Below are 25,551 nucleotides of genomic sequence, written 5' to 3' on the forward strand. Positions count from 1 at the left end.
GTCCTTTTTGTCCATAGAGACTGTTTTTTGGGGGAGGGGGCTTCAAGGAGCAGCTTCATCTGGATTTAGATACAGGAAAGATATAATTTAATCCGTTAGCTATGTGGAGGCTCATAATGCATGATTAAAAAGGTGCATGCACGAGGAATGTGTAAAAACAACTGACACGAGAATATTGATTGAGGTTTGTGAAGCAAGCTTCCAGAAAGTGTTTAATTAAGCTTTACAAACCATAAAAATCACCAGGTGTGACAAAATTGCATTTTCCTCCTGGAACAAAGTTACAGTTCACACCAGACTCAATTCTGCAGCACCCAGAGCTTTTATGCAAATTATAGCACATCTTTTTTTAGTATTATTTAGCTGCTGAAGATATGACACTACTACAAATATAAGTATAGCATGTGAGATAACATCCTCGAGTTTGATGTGCATAAAAATAGTACTTCTAAAATAGTCAATTTTAGAAGAATATTTGATTTTGTTAATACTGCTGAGAAATTTGCTACAACAAAGGCTGTGATCACTCCCTTCTCTGAACCCGATTAGAGATTTCCCTGGGAGAGGACATCAGACTCGAGGCCCTGAAGTTCACTCTAACCGGCTTGCTAAGATCTTGATCTGTGGTGGCTCCTGTTCCCTGTCTATCTGCTCCAGCAATCAGCTTCTCTTTTATAACAGGCTCTTCTGTGTGCCTAAAGCTGGTTGTAGTACGATCCACCTCCCTGCTGGTGTTGAATAAGGGTAGCTGGTGCTTTGTCATCGCTCCACTGGTGCTGCCCAGCATCAGTATCTGGCTGGGGCTCCTCTCCACCATGAAGTGGGCCACCTGTTGCTGTTTATAACTCTCTCTGCGAATGCTGTCGCTCTCTGACAGCTTCAGCCTGCAACACACAGATCAAGCTTTTCTTACATCCGTGAAACACTAACGCTGTATACAGCTGCGTCACTGCCTCTGTGTTAGTTCACATTTTGAATCGTCTGAATTGTTAACTGCAATAAAACACACTGTACAGGCTTGACTGATCAGAGCCTGGTAAGTCATTTTGCTGAGCAAAGCAGATTTTAACTGCTATTCCGTCTAAGTTAAAATACAACATCACATGTCATGGCTTTACTGCCAAATTACAGTGAGCAAATAGGCTGCTTCAGTGTAATACTACATCTTAAAACACCACAACAAACTACAAATACACAGCAAAGCTCAAATGAGCGCAACACAGAATATTTTACCCTCCAAAAAAGTATATTTAGTGAGTCATGCACAGCTCAGTATCTAATGTGAGCAACCTACCTGTACTGTGGTCTGGTTTCAAGGACGAGGCTCACCCAGCAGGCTTCATAGCTCTCTTTCTTCCACCTGTTCTCCTCCCGAAGATCACACCAGGAGTTCACCAGGTAGCAGCCTCCTCTGCTCACACAGTGCATGGTGCGGTTTTGTCCGTAACTCAAATGTTAGTAATTTGCTCCAAGATGAATGTCCTCTTTCATGTGGGTGCTTCTACAGATGAATAAAACTCGTGGGATAAAGGATACAACGATCTGTCAAATCATGCTAAATGTATGTTCAAAACACCGTGAGAAGTGTGTGTGTGTGTGTGTGTGTGTGTGTTGGCCAATGTCTTAAATATCCAGTCTTGTTTCTATTTTTACTCCTCTGTGTCACATTGTAGTGAACGTAGTGAATGTCCCTGCTTAAGACATCCTGAAGGTTGTTTTTCACATGAAATGGAATTTAGTTCTTTCCATGATGTGATCCAACCAGAATAATCCAAATGAAAGCTGAACGTGGACCTCTCTGACTTCATCTTTTAGATTTTTATGTACTCTTGGATAAAACTAAGTAGTAATCTTAAACATTAACATTTAATCTATAACTATTCAGTCACATTTATTGTCTCTTGGGTTTGTAAATACACTTTTTTCTCTTATACTGTATATGTTTGTAAGGATCAGTGCGTTTAAAGCTGCGGGACGTGTTAATTCATCTCTGTGTGATGACAGGAAATATAAAATGACTAATCTGCTTAAACGAGATGAATGCAAGATCGCCTATCTGATCGGGTCAGAGAATCCAGCCTCTTGCTCCTCAAGTGTCACATGTTGCTGTGGGGAAACAGCTGAAGGCACTTAGAGCGCTAACTGACACTCACAATCTAACTCATTAATCCGAAGCCGCGTCAGGTCCTCGGCTGAAATCACCACGCTACAAAGGTACTCTGTCGCAGTCATCACTGCTACAGCAGATCAGTAGAGTGCATTCAGTTCTTAAACAGTTTACTTAGTAATTAAATGGTGGATGAGTGGTAGCAGCTTTGAGTTTAACAGAGGTCTTTGATTTCAGATGGAAAGATATAAAGGAAGGCAGGTTATCACTATACTGATGATTGCTACAATAATTAAGAGGGACCCGGCCTTTCCTTATGACCTGTCATACATGAGATGTTACTTAATATGAGAACATGAACCATTTGAAGAAAAACAAGAGAGGAGATACAGGAGTCTAGCTGCTCAACAATCCTGTGTCTCCTTTCCCACATTTCCCATTTCAAGATTGCTCCAAATGTTCCCAGTTGCTGAAAGGTGTAGACTGCAGGAAGACCAGTTCATCACCTGGACTCTTCTGCTACAAAGCCATCCTGTTGTCATAGTTGCAGCATGTAGTCTAGCTTTGTCTTGTTGAAATATCCAGTGCCTTGCCAAACCATCAGAGATGCAGGCCTTTGAACAGAGTACAGATAACAAACCAGATGTTCCCTCTCCTCTTTAGTTTGCTGGATGGCGTATCCATGTTTTCCAAAAAGATTTTAATATTTCGGTTAATCTGATCACAGAAGAGTTTTCTATTTTGCCTCAGTCCATTTTAAGTAAGCTTAAAGGAGATAACGTCACTTCTAGATCCTGGATCCTCGTCTTCTTCACATAATGGAGGTTTAACGTGCATTTGTGCATGGCACGGTGAACTGTGCTCACAGACAGTGCTCCTGAGCCCATGCAGTGATTTTCACAACAGAAACCTGTTTGATGGAGAGTCGCCTGACGGCTTGAAGGCAAAGGCACCCACCTGACCTTGATTTTTAAAGTCTTACAGTGAAATTGTTCCACAATTTGATTTTGTTTTTTTGCTTCTGAGAAACTCTGCCTCTCTAAGATGCTCTTTTTTTAATGTTACTAACCTGTTCACAATTCACCTAATTAGCTGTGAAATGTTCCTCTGGCTGTTTTTGTAGTTCTGCTTACTTTTCCATCTTCTTTGAGACATGTTGCTGCCTTTAAATTAAAAAGTAGCTACTATTGCTCATGAAGCATTAAAATAGCTCAGATTAAATGTTTTCTAGGCTCTATTGTGAATAAAAATGGATTCATTCAGCTTCCCAACTTTTCTGAAAATGGGATTGTAATTGTCATGTTTGGGATCTGCATGATGGTCAGTGTGAGGGGATTTTTTTCTAATAAAGCCATTTCATGCACACACAGCTCTGACTGTGAGCACAGAAGCCCCTCCCACCTGCTGCTCAAACTTTGTGCTAATGAGGGGCAGCCAATCAAAAGAAATCTAGCTTTAAAGGAAGGGGAGCTAAGAGGTAAATAAGGATTATTCTGAGCTTTAATTCAAGCTGCCCTAGAATAGTTCAATGAAGATAAAGTGTTAGAAATTAGCATGATAGGCAAAATACTGAAACAGTGCTGATAAAACACACTTGCCAATAATAAATCATTTTTTATACGTTTGTACACTTACAGTTCAGGGGTTCACCACCTTTGTACACCTGCAATTTAGGTATCATTCATTTGATAAAGCAAGAGAGATAACACAAATACAGTTAACGATTAATTTGATGGATTGCATACAAATGTCTGCAGATGTTACAAAATATTTAAGGTTAAAATATATTTGGCAGCCTTAATTAAAAGGCAAGTGAAAGCATTTGTTTAAAAATATACTAAATTCTTGCTAAAGAATTTGGTAAGAACATAACAAGCAAGATTACAGCGCTGTGCAAACCAAGTAAACCAAAGTAATTTCAGTGGAACACTGATAAGCCCGGTCTTATCAAACTATGAGGGGGAAACTGAATCACAGGGACACTGAGGCAGTGGAAGGTATGCTGGACTCATCCCAGCAAAAACAGTCTACTCCAGCGACACATGAGCCACCGTTACATGACTTTGGTTTAATGCCGAATCCTGATTAAAGGAAGTTGTGGCTGAAGCGACGTTGCATGCTTGTTTGTACACACCAGTGTCTGATCCTGTTAACCGACAGTTTTCTACCACAAGCAATTGTGCAGCCAGACTCTGATAAGCATTAGAAAGCAGTAAACATGACAGTGACACTCATGATTTGATGTTAAGTGTTCCAGATCTTAAAAACATCAGACTCTGAGTCATTATTCCATTTATAGTGAAAGCACCTCTCGTCACTAATAATTGTGATTGCATATGTTCATTTTCCTCCTACTTTAAGGAGAGAGGTCACACAACAGGGTTTAAATGGGATTTGATAAACTAGAATATGTTCATGTTTTTAAGAATGGCGTCCCTCCAATGCTCAGAAGACTGGAGAACGTTTCATAAACAGTCTGGAAGTTTCCTCCTGTTTCATGAAGCAGAAGAAGTCATTCACCTTCACCCAAAGCAGATTATTTCAAATAAGGAATTTATTGTCAAACCATCAAAAGTATTATGCAGTTGAATTATGTCCATAATCTGACAGTCTTGGCTTTTAGAAAAACCGAACTATGATATCATTAACTCCAAAGGCATATTTTCTACTGGAAACACGTTTCTGATGTTTAAGCTCTCTGGATCAGTTCTGAACAAACTAATTCTTAATTTGTGGAAGAAAAACTGACCCAGAGAGACTGAAATATGCTGTTTGTCGTGGTATATGTCACATACAGCTTCAGTAGTTGAACCATGCAGGCCTTTTCCTGGGCCTCTCCACTATCCTCTTGTCTTTGTCCTGCTCCTTTGGGATTTCCCCCTCATATAAGACCACAGTCTCAACAGTGGGGGCCTTCAATGGGCCTCCTTCCATGGCTTGAATCTGATGACGAATCATACTGGTCTCCTTGCACACCTTAGCGTAACAGAAGCCACACAGGATGTGTTTCTGTTTCAAGTGGCCACACTCTGGACACGGCTCGATGTTGTTCTGAGGAAGAGAGGGGTGCAGGGGAAAGCAAACAGGGTCAATGGATGCAAGCGACTGCTTCTCTAAATGTTTCTGATCATCTTTGATATTCCTGCACCACACTTTGTGGTCTCGTTTTAGTAAACACTACCTATATACATCAATGGTAGCATTTACACATCACTGGGGTTAGGTATCACTTTAAAATAAAGCTAGTTTTATTTTTCTTTCTTTCTGTCCAGCAAACAGGAGAGCTGCACCACACACACATTGAAGGTGGCCACTTGACATTAGTGTGACCCGTTCAGCTTCTTATCACATGTGACATGGTCACAACGCTCCCTTCTATTACACAGTTGTAGAGCTGAATAGTGTCATTTTTTGTTTTCATAGTGATGTCTAAGTGAAGCTCAACTCTCAGCGCTCCAATACAAAATATCATTTTATTCTGTTCGAAATTTCTATGAAACTGTGTTTTAAAAAGTGTACAAATTGAGTTCAGACCAAAGAAAATTCCTCACTCAAGGAATTTTTGCTCTAAGGGAGTCGGAAAATAGGCTTACAAGTATTAACATTTTAACCTGGGAGTCTATGAGGACTGACCCAGGGGATGCCACAGGTCTTGCAAGCATGAAACTAAAGTAAAATAAAAATAATCTCATTTCTCCGTAATTGAATCTGTTTAGATAGTTTGATCAGACACATTCAAGAGGAGAAACAGCAATTGAAGAAGTATAAATAAAAATCTTTGGGAGACAAAAATAATTTCCGAAGGAAAAAATACTTCAAATACTGTATTTTGGGCCAAAGTTCACTGACTTTGCAGCTAAATTAGATGATGCTTTAGAAGAATTGCCTATATAGGTCCGTGCCAATGCTAAAATGTTTGCCTCCTAGAAAGATTTTGGATTCAGTTTAAAATATTAGTATCTTTCACAAAGTACACTTTCATTTCAATGTGCGTACTCTGATCTATGGAAGTCACTCCAGCTGGACCCAACGTTAATGAACGAGGTGCTCTCCTTAAATCCTAAATATTACCAGTGACTCGTCGTACTGAATGGTTTATTTGCCACAAATCAAACCCCTCTTTGCAGTAAAATTAGGTACCAGTAAGACAGATGAAGCTATAATTTGGTTTAAAGGTTGAAATGACCCAATGAGATCATCCAGTCACTGCGGAGCGTACCTTGACTTTAATAAGTTTGCTCTCAGCTCTCCTCCTGGTGCGGTTGACCTCGATTGTGCGCCTCTTCTTGGGTGCTGCCATCCACATGATGCTGTCCAAGAGGCCGGGTTGCTGCTGCTCCTCCAGCTGCTGCTCCTGGTCGAGCTGAGGCAGGAGGCTGGGGCCGTTCACAGCCAGACCCGGAGCTGCACGCAGAAGGAAACAACGTTACAGGAATCACTACGTCTTTAACTCCACCGAAACAGCAACACGACACGGACTGGTGGTATTAAATGAAAAATATCTTTAATGAGTATGTTTGTGTGAATGACCCCATCGTAAAAAGAGGCTATTAGCAGCAGCTCACTCACCCAACTGTGCTTCTAGTCCGACCGCCTGCAACAGTCTACTCTCAATGCGCAGCAGAGAGCACCTGAGGCTGTGAATTAACGCAGATAAATTCATCATTTTTGTTACCAACGGGCTTCCTCTTCTCCCAGCATGTCAAACAGCTCACGGTCACTGAGGATCCCTACGTCGTAAAACAGCGACGCCAAGCTGCACTTCGTCTGTTTAATTTCCGGCACACAAAAGGAAAGATTTTGTACGCTGCTGCCATCTAGCGGTGAACCGTGGAGCTTTTATTGTAGCAAAACTGTGTCTCAATCCTTGTGTGCATATTTTAGATTTGTGTGGAAATTTGAGTTCAAGCTTTCCAGCTGTTTTTTGTTTTTTTGCTATAGCTATATTTTTGCTATTTAGTTCAGTTTAGTATCCAGAGGGAATGTTCTTGTTTAAGCTTTTATTGTTTTAAAATGTCTAGTTTTAATTTCGTTTCTATTAGTTTTACTTTTAGTTGTGATCGTTTTTTTTGCAATACTTTACTTTCCGATTTTCCACTTAGCGAAGCATGAACAAAACACACCTCTAAACCCACGCACACAGAAGAGGAGAAACAACGACAACGAAAATAAAGATGAGTGTAGGTGATGTTTTCAAGTGGAATACAACTATTCATCTCTGAGATCAATCTAAAAATAGGCAGCTTTCCAGCTTTCCGGGTAATGGTTTACACTTTTTGACAATGCATAGTGCCAATTCCAGGAACTTCTGTGGGCTTTTTCTTAATAGTGTACTAACATTTGTAAAGTCTCCTAATAAACATATTTGAGGATCTAAAGAAAAGAGTAACTCTAAAAGTTTTGACATTTTTGCCAGAATGTGTTTACCTTTATGCAAAACCACGTACTGTGCAGGAATGAATCCTCCTCAATGCCACATTTAAAGCACAGACTAGAGAACTCTGGTTTATATTTATGTAATCTTTGTGACATAATACAAGCTTGGTGGAGAAAGCCACCATATACTGGGCATGTGTCAAAGACAAGGTTTAGGAAAATCAGTCAATTTATTATAAAAAACAAAACACAGAACCTTCTAAAAGTAGAAATCCAGAGTTTCAATAAACACACCATCCAATGCCGCATCAGGCAACTTGTAATAAGATTTTTTACCAAATTAACAAATACTAAAACTAAGTATTTTCTATAAATAAAACCTTTAGTTTTATGTTAATTTAGTTACCCTAACGGACACAAAATGATCTCAGTTCATTTAATTTTTTTGTTCAGAAGTCTAGTTTTAGTTTTTAGTTTTAGTTAACCATAATGATATGTAATCACACAAATATCTACACTCAGTTCAAAATATGCAAATATGTATTTTATTTTATTTTAAAGAATAATATATACTTAAGAAAAATATTTTTTCAAAACAGTGGAAAGGACTAAACTCCCAAGTTTAATGAAATGCAAAGTAAAAATGATAAAAAACGGAGTCATAAAATAATATTGATCGAGCACACAATCTTCACAGGTGGCGATGTTCACTCGTGATCGCACTTGGAGCTCTCCAGAGCAGCAGAGAAGAAGAAGAAGCTCAAGATGGCGGAACGTGGTTACAGTTTCTCTCTCACCACATTTAGGTAAACTTTGTCAAAATATGGATAAAATTGAGTAGCCGCATCGAAGCTTATGGCATGTAGCAATTGCTTTGTGGCAGTAGCGTCATCACATGTATGCATTACTTTTTATTTCAAAACGTAGATGAGGTTTTGGAGCCGCTGGAGTTGATGCACTGTCATTGCCGGATAATGAATCGGCTAACATCGCCTATTAGCATGTTGGCTAACAGTTTTTCCAAACTGAACATTCGAAAAGATAAACTTTGTTCAAACCCATAACAAAAGCTCACCTGTTTTAATGCGGAACAGTACCCGAGCAGACTGAAATGGACGGCTTGGTTTTGAATGCTAAATATTTAGATTATTTTGGCAAAGCGTCGAATTAGCTTAAATGAGTCAGTTGTTTTAGATTTTACTTTCAGTTTCGTCTCTGTTAGTTACAATACGCTAATTCGGATTTCCAATCGTTTATCTGACTTTAACACATAGTGAAGCAGCTTGTTGTGTTTTTTTTCTCTTGCAGCCCCTCCGGTAAGCTGGTACAGATCGAGTATGCTCTGGCAGCTGTAGCAGCCGGAGCCCCCTCGGTGGGCATCAAAGGTGAGTCCAGAACTCGACTGTAGCTTTGAGAGTGAATCTGTCAACATGTTAGCGACGCAAAGCATACTTGAAAGCTCTGCACATTCAAGCAGAGTTGAAACTGGTTAGAAACGCATATTCTTCAATAACTGCGTGACTCTTGATTTCCAGCTTCCAATGGCGTTGTCTTGGCAACAGAGAAAAAACAGAAGTCCATACTGTATGATGAACAGAGCGTCCATAAAGTGGAGCCCATCACTAAACACATAGGAATGGTCTACAGCGGCATGGGGCCTGACTACCGGTGAGTGTTGCCAACGGCTTTGCAGACTATAGTGTGACATTTTGTTAGGCAACTGAAATGACAACTGAAAGCTAATTGCAGAAAAATAATGAGTGTGTCATGTTGGCAGGGTTTTAGTGCGGCGAGCCCGCAAGTTGGCACAACAGTACTTCCTGGTTTACCAGGAGCCCATTCCTACAGGCCAGCTTGTCCAGAGGGTGGCCTCTGTGATGCAGGAGTACACACAGTCTGGGTGGGTATATACTTAACAAAACAAACAAACATACATACACACACACACACACACACACACACACACACACACACACACACACAAAGGTAGACACACTGCTGTTTACTAGTGACATGCTTTAGGGGTAGAATTTGTTTTGCATTGCTGTGATATTTTCTCAAAATTCAGTCCACTTTAAAAGACGTGTTAATGTGTTACTGATTTTGCTTGACAGTTTCGAGGTCTTTAGAGAGAAATTAATTAGTGACGTGTAATATTTCTCTCTTTTTCACCCCTCCATCCCTAGTGGAGTGCGTCCATTCGGTGTGTCTCTGCTGATAGCTGGATGGGATGAAGACCAGCCCTACTTGTTCCAGTCGGACCCTTCTGTACGTTCTTCTAGTTCTCAGCACTGCTGCCTACAGCTCAGGATTAAATATTGCTTGTGCTTTTAAAAATGCTTTTGCAGGTCATCCTGCTAACCTAAAGTTTTTTTTTATTCTGTTTGTGATTGGCAGGGTGCATATTTCGCATGGAAAGCCACAGCCATGGGGAAGAACTATGTTAATGGAAAAACATTCCTTGAAAAAAGGTACACGTAAATGAGTAACTCATTATTTCCCTGTTTTCATTCATATTACTAAATTGTTGCATGTTTATGTAAAACTTATAAGGAATATATATTACGTCTGATTCTGTCACAGTTTTTCTGTATGATTGTTTGCTTAAGGCCAACTTTAGTACTTATGCGCTTATGTACATTAGTGCTCAAAAGCACTGACGCTCTGCAGGCTTCCAGATATTGGCCTGTTAGAAAAAAATAAGCCTTTACAAAGGTGCGGTTTGGCTAAAACAGGTTGTTTTTGAGTTGAAAGATGGTTCTGAAAAGTGAATTCAGTGCCAAAGTGACTTAAACCTGCAGAGGGCGACCTCTGTTAAATTAGAAGTCTGAGAGGATGGCCATACAACTCACTTGAATTATCTTGTTAAAAAAAATCTTAAGTAGTTTATGGCCTTAGTAACACAGTTTGAGCCTCATTTTTAATGAAAGAATGATACATATTCAGAGTATAGTAGATGGCAATGCATAAAGTCCAAACTCAAGAACATAAATAAGAAGTGCTGGAAGTCCACTAACCAGTGGGATAGATGCATCATTTATATGAAATCTGAAGGGCTCCATAAGATAAGTAAGTTGCCTTTCACATCAACTTAAGGGATGCCGCACAATAAAATATATTGTTGGAAATTAGAATTATAGGTCCCATTTATAAAGTCACGTTTAATTAAAATTCAGTGATTTTCTGTTCCATGGACTGAGCTTGATATTTTGTACTGGATGTATTTGGTGCTCGGTGGCCAAACTCCCACAGTAAGAGCTCTGTGTATTTACTGTAGCTGTCTCAATGATCATGTGTAAACTGTGTTTAGAGTGCTATATCTCATTTGTGGTTTATTATAAAGCAGTTTGAATGAGTGGTAACCAATAAGCTCTTCACACAGTTTGAATTTAGACTGTTGACCTACTTTAAATTGTCTATTTTGAAAATGAAGACTGGGTAAATGCATTTTAAAGGCTCTGTACTTGAATAGAGAACCATTAACACACAGCACCATTTAATGCAAAAAGGAGCTGCTGTGAAAGGGGTCTATTGTTTCAATAGTTCAAGGGTTTGACCACTTTGTTTTTCTTCCTCAGGTATAACAATGACTTGGAATTAGAAGACGCCATCCACACAGCCATCCTGACATTAAAGGTATGCAGCTTGTAACCAGAAACGGCTTAGTGACTCCACCTTAGTGGTGGTTATTCAAACCATCTTGTCTTTGTGTTTCAGGAGAGTTTTGAGGGTCAGATGACAGAGGAGAACATTGAGGTGGGCATCTGCAACGAGGCTGGCTTCAAAAGACTCACCCCAGCAGAGGTGAAAGACTACCTGGCAGCCATTGCTTGAACACATCCCCCTCGGTCACATTCAAGACAAAAGCCAGCACAGTAGCCAATTGTCTCATGATGCTTTTTTTTTTTTTTTTTGTAAACCCATTATAAAGATAATATGGCCCCATTGTCTTATGATGAGACAGCTTCTGTTCTCCAAACACCGGAGAAAAAAAACTGCTGTAACTTCTTCATATTCATAGTTGTTATTATTATGCATTCTTATCTTGTATGACAGAATTAAATGGCCTGTTGACCATCACAACAGGCCGGCTGACCAGACCCATTAAAGTAATGAGGCAGCCGTTGTGCATTGACTAAAATCTGCCAGTGGCAAATAACAGATCTTTAACCAGTTGGTATTGTTGTTGAACACACCCTGGTGCTGTGAAATGTGACAGTTGGCTACTGTGCAAATGAAAAGGAATGTGGACTCTGATGAGTAAAATCTCAAGTCTTCCATCAAATCTGTTTTTGTTGCTCATTAATGTTTGAAAGGCACTTAAGATCGAGCATGGATTTATTCAAAAGTGGTATTGCTAGACATGGCTTGGGTTTTAAATGTAAGTGAGACTTCTTGAGCCCAGGAGAAGCCTTAATTTGCATCCCTGATTAATTCTTCCTCATCCACTCTGAAACCCACTAGGAAAGAGGATAAACAAAAGAAGCACATAGGGAGGATCTAATGGGAGATTCTGAGATTTTACTGTCAGGATCTGATTGCCTGTACAGCAGTTTTACATGATGTACTCTTTTTTTCTTTTTAGCCTACAAACAGTTCCAAAGTTTGTATTTTTTTCTCTCTTCTGATATCTGTCACTTATTCAAATAAAAGCCGGTGAGTTTGTGATGACTCCGTGTGTTTAATGTATGTGCTTTTGTTGTGAAATGGCAGCCTTATCGCGGTGTTTTTATGTTCAAACTGCGAATGAGCCGTTTGAATATCTGCGGACTTAAATGAGCGCGTACTTCACAGCAGAGCGCGCTCTAACATGAGCCGGAACACCTTTTTTTCAAATTGTAGTGTGTCCCTCCGCTTCCTAATGTTTTTACGAATACTGCGACTGTTCCAAGAGTGGCTACAGCGACCATTCAAACCCGCCGTAATATCGACATGATGAAAATAAATCTACTTTAACAGTTAATTTCACTACCCGTGTAAAGTTCATCTTATTACTCCGCTTTGCATTTAGCTAGGAGGTCTATTTTTGCGAGCGGCAGGCCGTTGCCGCTTACCTCATAACCTCTGATGACGTTTATGGCGCCAGAAATCAAGGCTTTAGTAAGGAGCTAGTGTGCGTCAGCTGGTGGATATACCGTTTTATGTAATGTGTCGGCGGTTCCGTAACCGCCAGTCATTTTAATGTAGATTGACAGTTTATTGCTCGTCGTTCATGTCATTATAAGGTTGTTTAAGAGCCAAGATGGTGGTACTACGCAGCAGCGGCAGTGTCGGAGCCGAGCCGGTAGCGACAACACCGACGAGGACGATTGAGTTGGATACGAGCTCCGAGTTTCTCTCACTGCTTCCCGCGTCGCAGAGAAAGTCCGCCCGGCTCAGCCGATCTTCCCGGGCCCCGTACGACAGCTTTAGCAGCCCTGAAAACAACACTGCGAATGTGAGAACACACACTGAAACAGCTGGTCAGATAAGTAGTAACCGTTTGTTGGTTGGATAAGTCTGCTATGAATGCAACTTTGCTGTGCTAGTTTAGCTACCATGCTAAGTTGGCTAAAAACTATCCTCTCCTCTGCATTACTAAGTTATGACGCTTTGTTACCTATCATGATGTATCGAAAGAGTTAAAAGCATAGTCACATTATTTTTTATTCATGCGTGACAATCATTTATTATCGCAGTCTAAATGACTTCTTAACTAAATCATCTTATTGATTTGCCGTTAAGCATCATAATCATATAACAACATCGTATGATATCACATAATTAAACTCACTGTTAGTTACGTGTGCGTGTTTGTATTGTTAGTAGAAAGATTATAAGGCTTCTGTCCATTCAGTAATTCTTCATTGACCTTTATCTTAGACCCGTCTGTTACTTTATAACAAAAGTACTTTTTAAATCTGCTTGATGGAAAATAAATAGTTGCAGGAACCGAGGTCAGCCGCAGCACTAGAGGAGCAAATAGTGGTTTAGTTACTAGAGCAAACCAAGATACTATCGTGTTTAATGCACAGGAAAGCAAGTTTATAGCTGTTCAGTCATATGACCATCACTTCCACCCAGCAGTCCTCTTTGCATTCATGTCAGAGCTTCGGTTTGCTATATTTGCTTTGAATTAATTAATTACCTATAGCTCATAACATAGTTGGAGTTAGACATGTTAGTGTTTGTGTGTGTGTGAGCACGTTTTAAAGAGTGATCTCAAATATAAGATACTACATGTGAAGGAATTTAAGTGAACTAGATAAATTATGTAAATTAATGATATATAAATAGGTCCTTTCAGTACACAGGTGATAACTGATTAGTAGATGTGCACTCTCTGCACATCAGTTTTTCACTCTAATGTTAATCATTAACTGCACTTAATCTGAGCATGAGATTGACTTCCTAACTCATTGGACAGGCAGCTTTTAACTCCCGACTACATATTCTGTAAACTATAACAGCACTGTGTGTCACTCACATGCTGATATGAAACAGGGGGAGGACAGTGGTCTCCACCACTCTCTGAGGACCAGAGGGCAAAAGGTTAAATTTGAGGTCTCATTTGCGGACTCGCGACCCAAGAACAGCTCCCCTGCTGATGAGGACAAAGTTGGAGGCTGCTGTACCAGGTAATCCAACACCACTCACATTGTTAACTGATTATTTTTTTAGTCGTGTTGTTTAACAAGCTCTCTGGTGCCTCTACTTGCAGATTTGAAGGTTGTGTGTTAAATGTGTAATACCTGCCATTCACTAAAATGACTGATGGGTATAAAAATGAGATTTTTATATTTTCGTAAGCTAGCTGAATCAATGCCCAATTTAAACTGTAATATTTTTGCCATCCAAGTTCACCAGCTGTATGCAAAATCTAGTTCTCAGTGGATTTCCATCAGTGCTTAATGTATATGAAATGCAGCAATATAACACAAGAAAATTATTATTTTGTCATCATTTGTCAGGAAATCTTCCAGGCTGCAGAGAGATGGAAAGGCATCGAATGGCAAGCAGCAAGCAGGTACCATGTATTGTAGAATCCATGCTTTTAAATTAAAGCAGTGTAGAGTAACTAATATTTCTATATTAGTCTCTATACATCTAACTTGGGAGAGCTTATGTTTTGCATCCCAGATGTTCCGGATGAAGTGGAAGGCTCATCCACTCCCAAGAGGAGCCGCTTTAACCTACGAAGCCCAGAAGTGGAGGAAGAAGAGGAGGAAGACGAGGATCATCGCTCAGTGCGTCGCAGCTCTCGAATCACCAGATACAAACTGGGTTCCCGCAACCAGTCTGTGCTGTATGACCGCCTAATTACTAAGTGAGTTCAGCAGAATTCACTCAGCAAAACTGTCATCTCTAGTAGTATTTAACAAACACGGTTCCATACACTGCGGGCTGATGAGGGATTAGATAAGACATGAATGTCCCATTCTTCCTTTGTCCCTCAGCACTGCTGAAGCTGTTCTCCAGAAGATGGACGACATGCAGAAGATGAGACGCAGGCTGGGGAACCGAGACCGGGATAGAGACGCTAAGGAAGAGGTGATAATCCACACAGGAAACTTCACAGTTCTGCATGGTGCTCTGTAATGTAGTGTTTTTATAGAGAGTGGGTAGCTAGTAGCTGACGGTGTGAAGCCATCTTCGAGCTGTTGAACTGATGAGTGTTTGTTTCTGTTTCCTCTGAGCAGCTGAGTGTGTACACAAGTGGCAGAATGAGAAGGTCTCTGAGGAACAATGTGAAGACTAAAGAAACTGAGAAAGAGAACCAAGGTGAGATGGTTAAAGCCAGTAATGTTAGGAACACAGTTTAGGAATACTGTGTGCAGTGGGAATGTGCACAACTTGCTACTGTCACTGTTCAGTACCAGACGTACCAGTTGTTTAATCTAATTATAAACATTTGAATTGATACCCAATGCAGGGTTTGTGTCCTGAATATTATGCAGCCATTTGCCACCAGATGGAGCTGCAGTCACTGTTTTAAAAAAAAATGCCATCACTCTGTTAATCAAGACCTGAAATTTTTGTTAGGGCTATTATTGTTGGCTATTTTGCGGATACAAACTGCCTTCTTGTTTTTTTGTTTAGGCAGCTTTGAGATTTTCCATTAAAGGCTCCTCAAATAAAACTTGATATCTAGGGGCTTGTTAGTTTTAGGCTAGTCGGTTAGTTAATTTTTTTTCACGTTTATTTACCAGGAACGTTTCTAGTTGAAGGCATGCTGGTCTGAGTTTATCTTCTTCAGGGGAGGATTAATCTCAACATCAATCTCAACATATAGTGAAGTTTGGACAGCAGCAGTGTCATGTGGTGTTTCATTTTTGTTTTACATTTTCATTGAATTCACAGGAGGGGATGAGGATGATAATGATGATGATGAAGAGGAGGAGGAAGATGGAGAAGATGACGAGGAGGAAGAAGAAGATGATGAGGATGCTGAAGATGAGGAAGAAGAAAACCAAAGACGCTATGACTTAAGACAGCGAAAGACCGTGGTCCGCTATCAGGCCCCACTAGATGGTATGCTGTCCATTCAGAGCTGTGGATCATCATCATGATTAACTAGAATAATTGCTTAAATTGCTTTTGTCTTGTCATTTTGCACTGTTGAAGGATGCTTTCTTTTCTTTTGTAGAACCGAGAGAGACCAGGAAGCGCAGCATGTACTTCAAGGACCACTCCTCATCTACCAGGCGCAGGTTCAGATTCAGCTCCACAGCCCCGAGGAGCCCCTACAACAGGAGGAGAACCAGCAGGTTAGTGTCACAGCTCGGCTACCGAACATTACCCTGTACATACAGCATATGCAGGAGTAACACCTCATGTTGTTATGTTTTGTTTTTCTTAAATTTGTACACGTGACAGATGTTTATTACTAAATCAGACAGGATTATTTTAGCGCATTGTCCACTTTTCTCAGGTTATCTATGAACTTTTTTAAACAGTCACATACCTGTTTAGATCCTCATCTCAGACATACTCAAAAATGTTTGGCAAAGGCTTGATTTCAAACAGATTCTTTGACAGCTATTGCCATAACACTGTTTCTACTAGTTGCTAGCATAATCACTGCATGTCAAATCCATCCTCTTTTCTTCCTCTTTTTTTTCCCCGTCCTACCATCAGGAGTAGTTCTGAGAGGTAAGACCCTCACTGCTCTTCTTTGTCAGTGTTTACAGTTTTTGTAGTTTGTCTTTAATAGAGTCTCTCCTTGTTAGCTCTGCGGTTGTTGGTAATTGCTGTTGGTGCATTTGAGTTTCACTCTGCTGTGGCGAGTAAAGAGATGATGAACCAATCTTCATTCAAACGTTATGCACTTTAGAGCATTTCTTTTAGGCTGCTGTAAAAAATCCGAGCTCGTCAGTGAATAATCATAAGTTAAATATAAGTCTTGACCATGTGGAAAAATGTAGATAATGAAAAAACTTAACTTGATTATTCATTAATTAGTTTTATGTTCCCCTGTTGCTCGTTACAGAGCAAATGCCCTAACTTTCTATTTTAGTTTATTTTTGTATTACATTTGACAGCTTTTTTTGGGTGCACTTGTTTTCATTTCTGCACATCTAATCTGAAACTTCTGTCACTTTAAAAACGTTTGAATGTTGTGCAATTGGTTTGGCCTCACAAGCCTTTTAAGTTTTCTGCAAGTGAAGCTCTCCCTGTGTGTTGCTCAGGTGTCGTCAGGTGATGGTGTCATCTAAAGTGGTTGGATGAGTCACTCCTGTTTTGCTACACTTGTACAAATCAGATATTTTGCTTTGTTTTTTCCTCAATATGATTTCTACTAATGAATGATGACCAATGGTGGTGTATTGTTTTTTGTTTGTCACAGTTTATATGTGGCTACAGATGGCTTCTAATCCTAATCTTATTGTTGGTGAGAGTAACCTGCCTCCATGCTGATAACCTTGTTTGTTTACAATAAGCTGTGTTCACATCTTTTGGTGCACAGGAGGAGACATGCCATCCACAGCAGCGACTCCACGTCCTCCTCCTCAGACGACGAGCAATTTCAGAGACGGAGGAGTAAGAACAGGAGCCGGTCAGTCAATAGGTGAGAGCAGTAGGTGTATCAAGGTGTTGTTTTGTTTTCTGGTTTTTTTGCAATGTGAAATAAGACACATAAAAGGTTGTACAAAAGATTTTAAAGAAAAACTTGTGGTTAGCCTTGTGACTCATTAGTGAGAATACCAGAACTCCTGATTGTTGTGTTTTATAATAATAAAATGCTGGTGCTATTTACAGTTTTTGTTTGTGTGTCCTGTAGATGTCTACCTATGAACCTTGTGAAAGAAGACCTGCTGGGGATCCACAAAGACAGGATGAAGATCGGAGCTAGCCTCGCTGATGTGGACCCCATGCAGATTGACAGGACGGTGAGCTGCGTCAGAGAATGGCCCGATTAACAGATGCAATGAAAAAACATGTTACACGAAAGCACATTAAACATGTAATCCTAATGTAACTCTGTTGTGAATGCGATTAGGTGCGGTTTGACAGCATCGGAGGTTTGAGCAGACACATTTCAGCTCTAAAGGAGATGGTGGTGTTCCCGCTGCTTTACCCAGAGGTGTTTGAGAGGTTCAAGATACAGCCACCCAGGTAAGCAGTGTGTTTGTGAACAGGAGAAAGTTGTGTGTCAAAAAGTCACGGTTGCACATTATTTTTAATGTAGTTTGAAGATTTTTTTCAATTTATTTTCCCAAATAATGAGGCTACATAAAGTACACTACACTATGTATGCAAGATATACAGGATATTACACAAACATGTTTGCACGATAGATGTCTTATATCGGGATATGAGATTTTGGTCATATCGCACAGCCCTATCGCTATGGTTTTCTCTTGTCTTTCAGGGGCTGTCTCTTCTATGGTCCCCCGGGCACCGGTAAAACACTTGTAGCCAGAGCTTTAGCCAGTGAGTGCAGTCAGGGCGACAAAAAGGTTTCGTTCTTCATGAGGAAAGGAGCTGACTGCCTCAGCAAGTGGGTTGGAGAATCTGAGAGACAGTTACGTCTCCTGTTTGACCAGGTAAACTGAACTCATCTGCCTTTATGTTGAAAATTAAAAATTTAATACCTGTACATGTATCAGGTGTTAATAGGTTCTTACTGGGTTCTTTCCAGGCATATCAGATGCGTCCCTCCATTATTTTCTTTGATGAGATTGATGGTTTGGCTCCAGTCAGGTCCAGCCGTCAGGACCAGATTCACAGGTCAGGCTTGTTTGCAGTCTTGACTTTATCTCAAATTTAACAACTCTGTAAAATAAACATTTGCTTGTATATTTTATTAGGAATAAAGTATAATTTACATTAGGAAATTGTTACAGAAGCTTCTTTCAGTTCCTAAATGTAGAGCCCTAAAACGCACCAGAAAAATGAAGCAGAACGGTCTTTATTTTGTTTGTTTGTTTTTTCCAGTTTACACTGTCTCAGTTAGGTACCTTGATAGAGTGAGCCTTAATATTTAGGGCTTGTTGTGTCACTGTGTGTCCTTTTTGTTACAGAGAAGACTGTTAATGAAAACTAAATCTAACCCTTTGTGTCTGTAGCTCCATTGTGTCGACCCTCCTGGCTCTGATGGATGGATTGGACAGTAGAGGAGAAGTGGTTGTGATTGGAGCTACGAACAGGCTGGACTCCATCGACCCAGCTCTGAGAAGACCCGGACGCTTTGACAGAGAGTTCCTGTTTGGCCTTCCCGACAGAGAGGTGAGGAATGTAGTTTCAGCAATACGATATAGTAAATATTGGTAGTATTTTGTAAATATTAGTAGTTTTCAATACTGCTGCACATTAGCATGAGTAGAAAAAAAGCAGCATTGCTCGTTCTGAACATGAATTGTTGGCATCTTATGTTGTATGGCAGGCAAGAAAGGAGATTCTAAAGATCCATACCAGACAGTGGACTCCTCCACTCTCTGAGGCTTTTCTGGAGGAACTGGCAGATAAATGTGTTGGTAAGTTGAGCACATGTCACGTAGAGATACATGCTTCATTAAGTTATAGTTGTCCATACTGTATAAGTAAGTTGAAATGTGATAGGAAGAAGGAAGGAATAAACCTGAGACACTAACAATCCTGAATTCATTTAGGAAGCGATCACATGAAGTTTTCTGGCCATACAGGTTAAAGTTTGCTTATTAATAAACTTTCTGTTGTTAAGGTTACTGTGGAGCGGACATCAAGGCGGTCGTTTCAGAGGCAGCCCTGTGCGCACTGCGGCGCCGCTACCCACAGATCTACTCCTCATCACAGAAACTTGTACTTGACGTTAACTCCATTTCCATCACTAACAAAGATTTTATGTCTGCCATGTCCAAGATGGTACCTGCTGCCCAGAGGTAAAGTTTTGGTGCTGTCTTCACAGTCCTTATGCAGCCTGGTTGCTGCATACATACTGTTAAGTACTTTTGATAATGATTATGATAATTTATTTATTTATTTTAGAGCGGTAGTGTCACCAGCTAAGGCTCTGGTACCTGCCATTCGTCCACTGCTGAATGCAGCCCTGCAGAGCATCCTCCTCACAGTCAGCAGAGTGTTTCCGCATGCTGAGATGGGCTTAAAGAGAAAGAGGGAACAAGGTGCGGTCCTGCTTTACCTTGTTATTCTTGCTCTGTTGCTACACGCATGTTATGTTCATCATAGGAATTCTTTCAAGAAATCAAAGACTGAGAGAAACAATAAAAAGATGCGACACACAAAGAGCTTTTTTCATTTTCTTTAATTCAGGGTGTAATTATTTACCTGCTGTGTTTGTGTGATCCAAGATGTGGCCTTTGCTGTATCTGATGATGATCTGATGTTCAGTGAGGAAGAGGACTCTGAGGTCTGCCCCATTGGACAGACCTCCCAACACAAAACACCTGCCGCTAACGGCCTCCTGAACCTCCACAGGTAGGACACATAGTCTCAAATATAAGGTGGTATTTTTGACAAGTACTGTTTGAAATCAATTTTAAATCAAATGGCCATCTACTTCTACCACTTTGTGTCTCTACATTGCCTCTCTGTTAGCTATCTGGAATGCCTGAGACCCAGATGTTACTGAAGTGAAACATTCCTATTACTTCACCATCTCAGTATCTCTGTCTGTCCTGTGTAGGAGCGTGTTGAGCCAGCCCATATCCTACCGTCCCCGGTTGCTGCTGGAGGGCAGACCAGGTTCAGGCCAGAGCTCTCACCTAGCTCCTGCTGTGCTCCACGCTCTGGAGAAGTTCACGGTGTACACACTGGACATGGCCATGCTGTTTGGAGCCAGCGCAACTGCACCAGAAGAGACATGTGCTCAGGTACATGAGCTATAAAGCCAAATTAAATATGTGATATTATGGTTACATTTGGATCATTTGCATTTAAAGAAAATGTAGAGGTACATGTTGACTTGAGGTGGTCTGGAGGCAATCTTTGCCTCTGCAGCCTTGTCAAATTCAGTGTGTTCTTTTAAGTGGACCTGACTGGCCAAAATGGCTGCCACAGAAAAACTGTAGTTCATGGGCTCCACTTCCTTGTACCATGAGCAGTGGGGATAATTATGTACTACAGACAAGTGCGTGTATGAAAGAAGATGCTGTTATTTTACAGTGATGCATGGCAGCAGGCTTCTCACACACAATCATAAGCCACCCTAGTTTGCTGCACTTTTAAGCAGGAGGTATGGTTGATGGTGCAGCATCATTGAAGCAGGAACTGGGGTACTGGTCCATTCAGGGTCATGAGAACAGAAAAGAGAAGACGACAGAAGAAACTAATGCTCCAGTCCTGGGCGAGGCTTAAGCGGAGCGTTTAGCATAAGGAAAACACACAGAATAGATTAGTCACAATGAAGGAGGGGCAGGGAACTGACGGCTGTTACACGTCCATACCCACGTCTGTAGATTTCAGTCCAGATGTTGCAATTGCATTAGAATTTACTGCTCTTGTCACATGTTCTGCAGATTTTTGTTGAAGCCAAGAGAACCTCCCCCAGTATCCTGTACATCCCTCACATTGGCCAGTGGTGGGAAACAGTTGGTCCTGCTTTAAGAGCTACTTTCCTGAGTCTCTTGAGCTCCATCCCGGCCTTCTCTCCTATCCTTCTGCTCGCTACCTGCAGCCTCCGTTATGACCAACTCAGCACTGAGGTATGGAAAGATGAGTAATGCTCTGTTTCATGGGTTGCAAATGTGCCAGAGGATAAACAGTTATTATCTGCTTTGTCAAATGTTCTTACAAGGTGTAATAAATCAGTGTCTCTGTTTTTACTGAATGCAAAAGGGCCCGCTAAAATTTAGAGCTGCATTCATCTGCGGTAGTCTCACCTTTCACCTTCTTCATCTCAGGTACAGGAGCTGTTTCGGCTTGAGTACGGAGAGGTTTTCCAAGTTCAGGTCCCCACCAGTAGGGAAAGAAGAGACTTCTTTGAGGATCTAATCCTCAACCAGGCTGCTAAGGCCCCTGTCTCAAAAAAGAAAGCTGGTAAGCCTAGACATTCATACTAACATATCTCCCAGCTCATGACTAAAATTGGCTCAAAGCAGCAGTCTTGTAGTTTAAGTGTGCAACATCTGTTCATATGGTCGCACAGTGCGGCAATGTTCATCTTATCCTAGATGGAAGCTAAAAGCAGATGCTTCCAAGATATACATTTTGTCTCTTGCAAAACATAATTGAATTAAATCTGTCAACTCTTCACTTGTCTCAGTGCTTCATGCATTGGAAGTGCTGCCAGTCGCCCCTCCACCAGCTCCACGTCAGCTAACACAAGAGGAGACTCAGAGATTGGAGGAGCAGGAGGAAGACACCCTCAGAGAGCTTCGCCTCTTTTTACGTGATGTCACCAACCGTCTGTCCCAAGATAAGCGCTTCAAGGCTTTTACAAAGCCAGTGGATTTAGAGGAGGTAGTAGTGCTATTATTATTACCTTGTACTCCAACAATGCCTTAGACAGCACTGGATTACTACAGTAGAGAATATTTCAGGAGGGGAGCAATGACTGAAGGTTAAAGATTTGCCTAGCTAAAGTATGTATTTAGATACTGCCACTGGGGGGCAGCAAACCTATCCCCACAAATGACAAGTTTAATGTGCAATTTACTGCCGTGCTCATATCAACCGATTTTGTCCTCTGAGATCCTCTGAAATGTTTGGTTTCATCTCTTTCCTTCACTCAGCATCTGTCCTGTGTTTCAGGTTCCAGATTATGCTGAAGTGATCAAGAAGCCTATGGACCTGTCAACAGTCCTCTCCAGGATAGACCTCCATCAGTACGGAACAGTCAAAGAGTTCCTTCAGGACGTGGATCTCATCTGGCAGAATGCCCTCGAATACAACCCAGACAGGGATCCCTCAGGTACACACAGTGGACAACAGACACACACATGCACATACACCATGGATAAGAGAAGAATCAGTGAAATACAAAGTGCTCACACATAGGCTGATTGGAGTGTAAATGTTTGTTTTTTCTCAGATCGTCAGATACGGCACAGAGCATGTGCACTGAAAGACACAGTCCATGCTATCATCAAAGATGAACTGGATGAAGATTTTGAGAAGCTTTGTGAGGAGACCAAGGAGTCACGCAGAGCAAGAGGTCAGTTTGTGTCTCTATGTGTGTGTGCATGATTATTGACATTTGTCCTGGTCCAATGGAATTAAAAAGACTGTTTGGTTTAGCTCAGTTATAAAATAAACAATCTGGGGTCAATCAATAATGGCTATAAAAAATAAAATAAAAAACCTTGAGTAATCTGAAATTTTTAGTTTTAATGTGATATAACAAACTCTGTTTGTCTCAGGTTTCCTTAAGGAGCAGTTCATTTGCAGTTTTAAACAAGTAAAAGTGTACATATTTCTATTTTTGACTACCTCAGGTTGTTCCACTGCACGATTTACTCCCTCCTTCTACCACGTCCTTCCCAAACAGTCCAAATCTCCTGCTGAGGCTAAGATCACCGACAGCAGCTCACAGCAGCTGGATGGATCCACAATTCCAGCTACTAATAATCCATGTTCCTCTGCTTTTACAACGCCCAAAAATACAGGTAAAGATCATACACTTAAATTAGTAGCAAATAATCATACACATAAATCAGTTGCAAATAATCTCTCAGTTTATGGATTACAACATTTTTTTCCCCCAGCCCAGAAGAAGAAACGTCGGAAGAGCCGATGGTCCACTGGCTACTATGCAAAGAAGAAGTCCATTTCTCCTCACGTGTCCAAAAATGATGATCAGCTTGGGTCTGATGAGGAGGAAGAGGATGGAGATGATGAGGATGAAGTTGAGAAAGCAGGAGAAGAATGTGATGAGGGCGATGGAGCAGAGGAGGATCATACAATAGCTGATGCAGAGTCAGAACCTGCAGAAACTCACATAGATGGTTTTGGACTTTCTGAGAAAATGCAAAGCAGTGAGGAGGGGAGAGTGGAGAAGAAAACAGATCCTGAAGATGAGGTCAACTCATGTGAAAAAGCAAAACTGGAAAATCACAGCGAGACGCAGAATGAACAAGAGAAGGTGGACGATGCTGTTGCACATCACTTAGAGGAAAACAAGCTGTTAGGACAGGAAGCAGAAGAGAACCACAAACCTCTTTCAGTGAACACTAACAAGCACAGCTACATTGAGGCTGAAGCAGATAACCAGCATCCCCGCGCAGTAGATGCTCAAACTCTAAACTTGTCAAAAACTCAGACTGAGCCGAGTCGCTGTGTAGGCCAGGAAGAAAACATCAAGGTAGTTACAGAAGAGGAGGCAGAGCAGAACATCACTGCTGAACCAATGGAGGTGGAAGAATCCTCAACCACAGATGCCTGCACAGCTGCCAGAGGAGAGGAGGACACAGGCACAGGTTGGATGTCAACACACTAAGACTGGTTTCTCACATTTAATGTGACACCAGATGTTTAGTTGAAAATGTTGCTGAAAGGGGAAAAAAGCACACGTCATGTCCAGCAGGGAAAGCAGATTACTAGTATAGTGCTTCTAGACCACAGTCCTTGGGCCTCAGAGTGAAAATACCAGCAGGCTATCGTCTGTTACAATCGTGTAAACATTTTGTGTGTTTTCCTGTGTGTGCATGTTTGTTTGGTGTCTCAGAGCGGAACGTGAGGCGAATGACTCGGGCTCTGAAAAACGCTGTGCTGCAGCAGCAGATGATCAATGTGGACAAAGCTCTGCAGATCTTGGATGAGGAAACCCCTCCTGTAGTTGTGGACAAAGACAAATTAAAGGTGTGGGATACCATCTGTGTAGTGTGTGCTGACAACGAGGAAAAAAAGAGAACTAAACTGCTCAACTGCAGATTTCTCTCTCTCTCTCCCTCTATATATATATATATATATATATATATATATATATATATATATATATATATATATATATATATATACATACATACATACATACATACATACATATTGTAAATGTGTAATTCCATTCCTTTTTTTGTCCTGTGTGTTTTCAGGTGCTGTTGGAGCAGGTGGTAACTAAAACAGAAGGCTATGAGGTGTATAAGCTGGAGAAACTGTATGCTCTGCTCTGCCAGAGCATCTATAGACACAGACGAGACTACAACAAAACTGCACTAATACAGGTGATTACTGGAGGAGCGTTGGTAAACTTTGCTCCTGGAGATATTCTGAGTTGGTGTAACTGATAACTTTAATGATGGGTCTCTGTATGATTATGAGTATTTTATCACAATTGAACTTTGTTGATCAGTTTTGTTTTGTATTTTATTTTCAAAGATGTCTACTTTTGCTTTAGTATTTTAATGTTCCTAATCTGTAGTTCTTCCCTTGTGTGTTTGTTTTATTAGGAGATGGAGCAAGAAATTGAAGACTTCTGTTGACATGTCCACATGAACAGCAATGTCATTTTTAATAGTTATTCCCATCCTTCCATATGTGTAAATAGAAACAAATTGGTTCTATTTTCATAGAAATCCACAGGCACCTATATTTGCATTAGCTAATACTTTGTACTACTTCTCATGTTTATATTTAATTAAATGGGTTTCCTCTAACTGTTGTTGTGTGCCTTCTTTTTTTTTTATCCCCAAGCTGATCATTTAAAAATGACT

General features: G+C 40.7%; 4 protein-coding genes and 1 non-coding gene across 7 annotated transcripts; 3 read left to right on the forward strand and 2 right to left on the reverse strand.

The window, feature by feature from the left end:
* Positions 1–179: 179 nt before the first annotated feature.
* On the reverse strand, positions 180–1,621 carry LOC113031756 (telethonin). Its single transcript, XM_026184133.1, has 2 exons — positions 1,295–1,621; positions 180–884 (listed from the first exon to the last, which is right to left on the reverse strand). Exons 1-2 carry the CDS (start codon positions 1,426–1,428, stop codon positions 524–526), a joined length of 495 nt encoding a protein of 164 aa, XP_026039918.1. The 5' UTR covers positions 1,429–1,621; the 3' UTR covers positions 180–523.
* Positions 1,622–4,639: 3,018 nt separating this feature from the next.
* Positions 4,640–6,877, reverse strand: mrpl32 (mitochondrial ribosomal protein L32). The gene is made up of 3 exons (XM_026184520.1): positions 6,677–6,877; positions 6,327–6,511; positions 4,640–5,158 (listed from the first exon to the last, which is right to left on the reverse strand). Exons 1-3 carry the CDS (start codon positions 6,771–6,773, stop codon positions 4,907–4,909), a joined length of 534 nt encoding a protein of 177 aa, XP_026040305.1. The 5' UTR covers positions 6,774–6,877; the 3' UTR covers positions 4,640–4,906.
* A 1,308-nt stretch (positions 6,878–8,185) lies between these two features.
* Positions 8,186–12,154, forward strand: psma2a (proteasome 20S subunit alpha 2a). The gene is made up of 8 exons (XM_026183538.1): positions 8,186–8,289; positions 8,792–8,868; positions 9,019–9,151; positions 9,261–9,383; positions 9,670–9,751; positions 9,881–9,954; positions 11,062–11,119; positions 11,201–12,154. Exons 1-8 carry the CDS (start codon positions 8,249–8,251, stop codon positions 11,315–11,317), a joined length of 705 nt encoding a protein of 234 aa, XP_026039323.1. The 5' UTR covers positions 8,186–8,248; the 3' UTR covers positions 11,318–12,154.
* Positions 12,155–12,485: 331 nt separating this feature from the next.
* Positions 12,486–25,494, forward strand: atad2 (ATPase family AAA domain containing 2). 3 transcript variants are annotated; one of them, XM_026183533.1, is made up of 31 exons: positions 12,486–12,596; positions 12,709–12,920; positions 13,967–14,100; positions 14,434–14,489; positions 14,603–14,789; positions 14,920–15,013; positions 15,163–15,244; positions 15,824–15,994; positions 16,110–16,230; positions 16,601–16,615; positions 17,430–17,531; positions 17,745–17,853; positions 17,964–18,079; positions 18,336–18,510; positions 18,606–18,694; positions 19,033–19,192; positions 19,350–19,440; positions 19,647–19,824; positions 19,931–20,067; positions 20,254–20,380; positions 20,589–20,775; positions 21,421–21,606; positions 21,805–21,940; positions 22,167–22,363; positions 22,655–22,814; positions 22,935–23,057; positions 23,338–23,508; positions 23,608–24,318; positions 24,567–24,700; positions 24,934–25,062; positions 25,288–25,494. In XM_026183533.1, exons 2-31 carry the CDS (start codon positions 12,726–12,728, stop codon positions 25,318–25,320), a joined length of 4,506 nt encoding a protein of 1,501 aa, XP_026039318.1. In that variant the 5' UTR covers positions 12,486–12,596; positions 12,709–12,725; the 3' UTR covers positions 25,321–25,494. The 3 variants fall into 3 exon arrangements, with proteins under 3 accessions (XP_026039318.1, XP_026039319.1, XP_026039320.1); XM_026183534.1 differs by having other exon boundaries at positions 12,486–12,583; XM_026183535.1 differs by lacking the exon at positions 16,601–16,615 and having other exon boundaries at positions 12,486–12,920.
* On the forward strand, positions 20,898–21,034 carry LOC113032882 (small nucleolar RNA SNORA5). Its single transcript, XR_003273954.1, has one exon. It is a non-coding gene; the product is annotated as a small nucleolar RNA SNORA5 (small nucleolar RNA).
* Positions 25,495–25,551: the final 57 nt, after the last annotated feature.

Source organism: Astatotilapia calliptera, chromosome 11, assembly GCF_900246225.1.
Source record: "Astatotilapia calliptera chromosome 11, fAstCal1.2, whole genome shotgun sequence".
Classification (NCBI taxonomy): Eukaryota; Metazoa; Chordata; class Actinopteri; order Cichliformes; family Cichlidae; genus Astatotilapia; species Astatotilapia calliptera.

Coding starts and splice junctions, on each gene's coding strand:
- LOC113031756 (XM_026184133.1), bottom strand. CDS start 1,428: ATGCACTGTGTGAGCAGAGGAGGCTGCTACCTGGTGAACTCCTGGTGT. Junction 885..1,294: donor GAAACCAGACCACAGTACAG/GTAGGTTGCTCA, acceptor TGTGTGTTGCAG/GCTGAAGCTGTCAGAGAGCG.
- mrpl32 (XM_026184520.1), bottom strand. CDS start 6,773: ATGATGAATTTATCTGCGTTAATTCACAGCCTCAGGTGCTCTCTGCTG. Junction 6,512..6,676: donor CGGACTAGAAGCACAGTTGG/GTGAGTGAGCTG, acceptor TTCTGCGTGCAG/CTCCGGGTCTGGCTGTGAAC. Junction 5,159..6,326: donor GCAAACTTATTAAAGTCAAG/GTACGCTCCGCA, acceptor TCTCTTCCTCAG/AACAACATCGAGCCGTGTCC.
- psma2a (XM_026183538.1), top strand. CDS start 8,249: ATGGCGGAACGTGGTTACAGTTTCTCTCTCACCACATTTAG. Junction 8,869..9,018: donor CCCCTCGGTGGGCATCAAAG/GTGAGTCCAGAA, acceptor CTTGATTTCCAG/CTTCCAATGGCGTTGTCTTG. Junction 11,120..11,200: donor CAGCCATCCTGACATTAAAG/GTATGCAGCTTG, acceptor TTTGTGTTTCAG/GAGAGTTTTGAGGGTCAGAT.
- atad2 (XM_026183533.1), top strand. CDS start 12,726: ATGGTGGTACTACGCAGCAGCGGCAGTGTCGGAGCCGAGCCGGTAGCG. Junction 15,995..16,109: donor CTATCAGGCCCCACTAGATG/GTATGCTGTCCA, acceptor TTTCTTTTGTAG/AACCGAGAGAGACCAGGAAG. Junction 25,063..25,287: donor ACAAAACTGCACTAATACAG/GTGATTACTGGA, acceptor TTGTTTTATTAG/GAGATGGAGCAAGAAATTGA.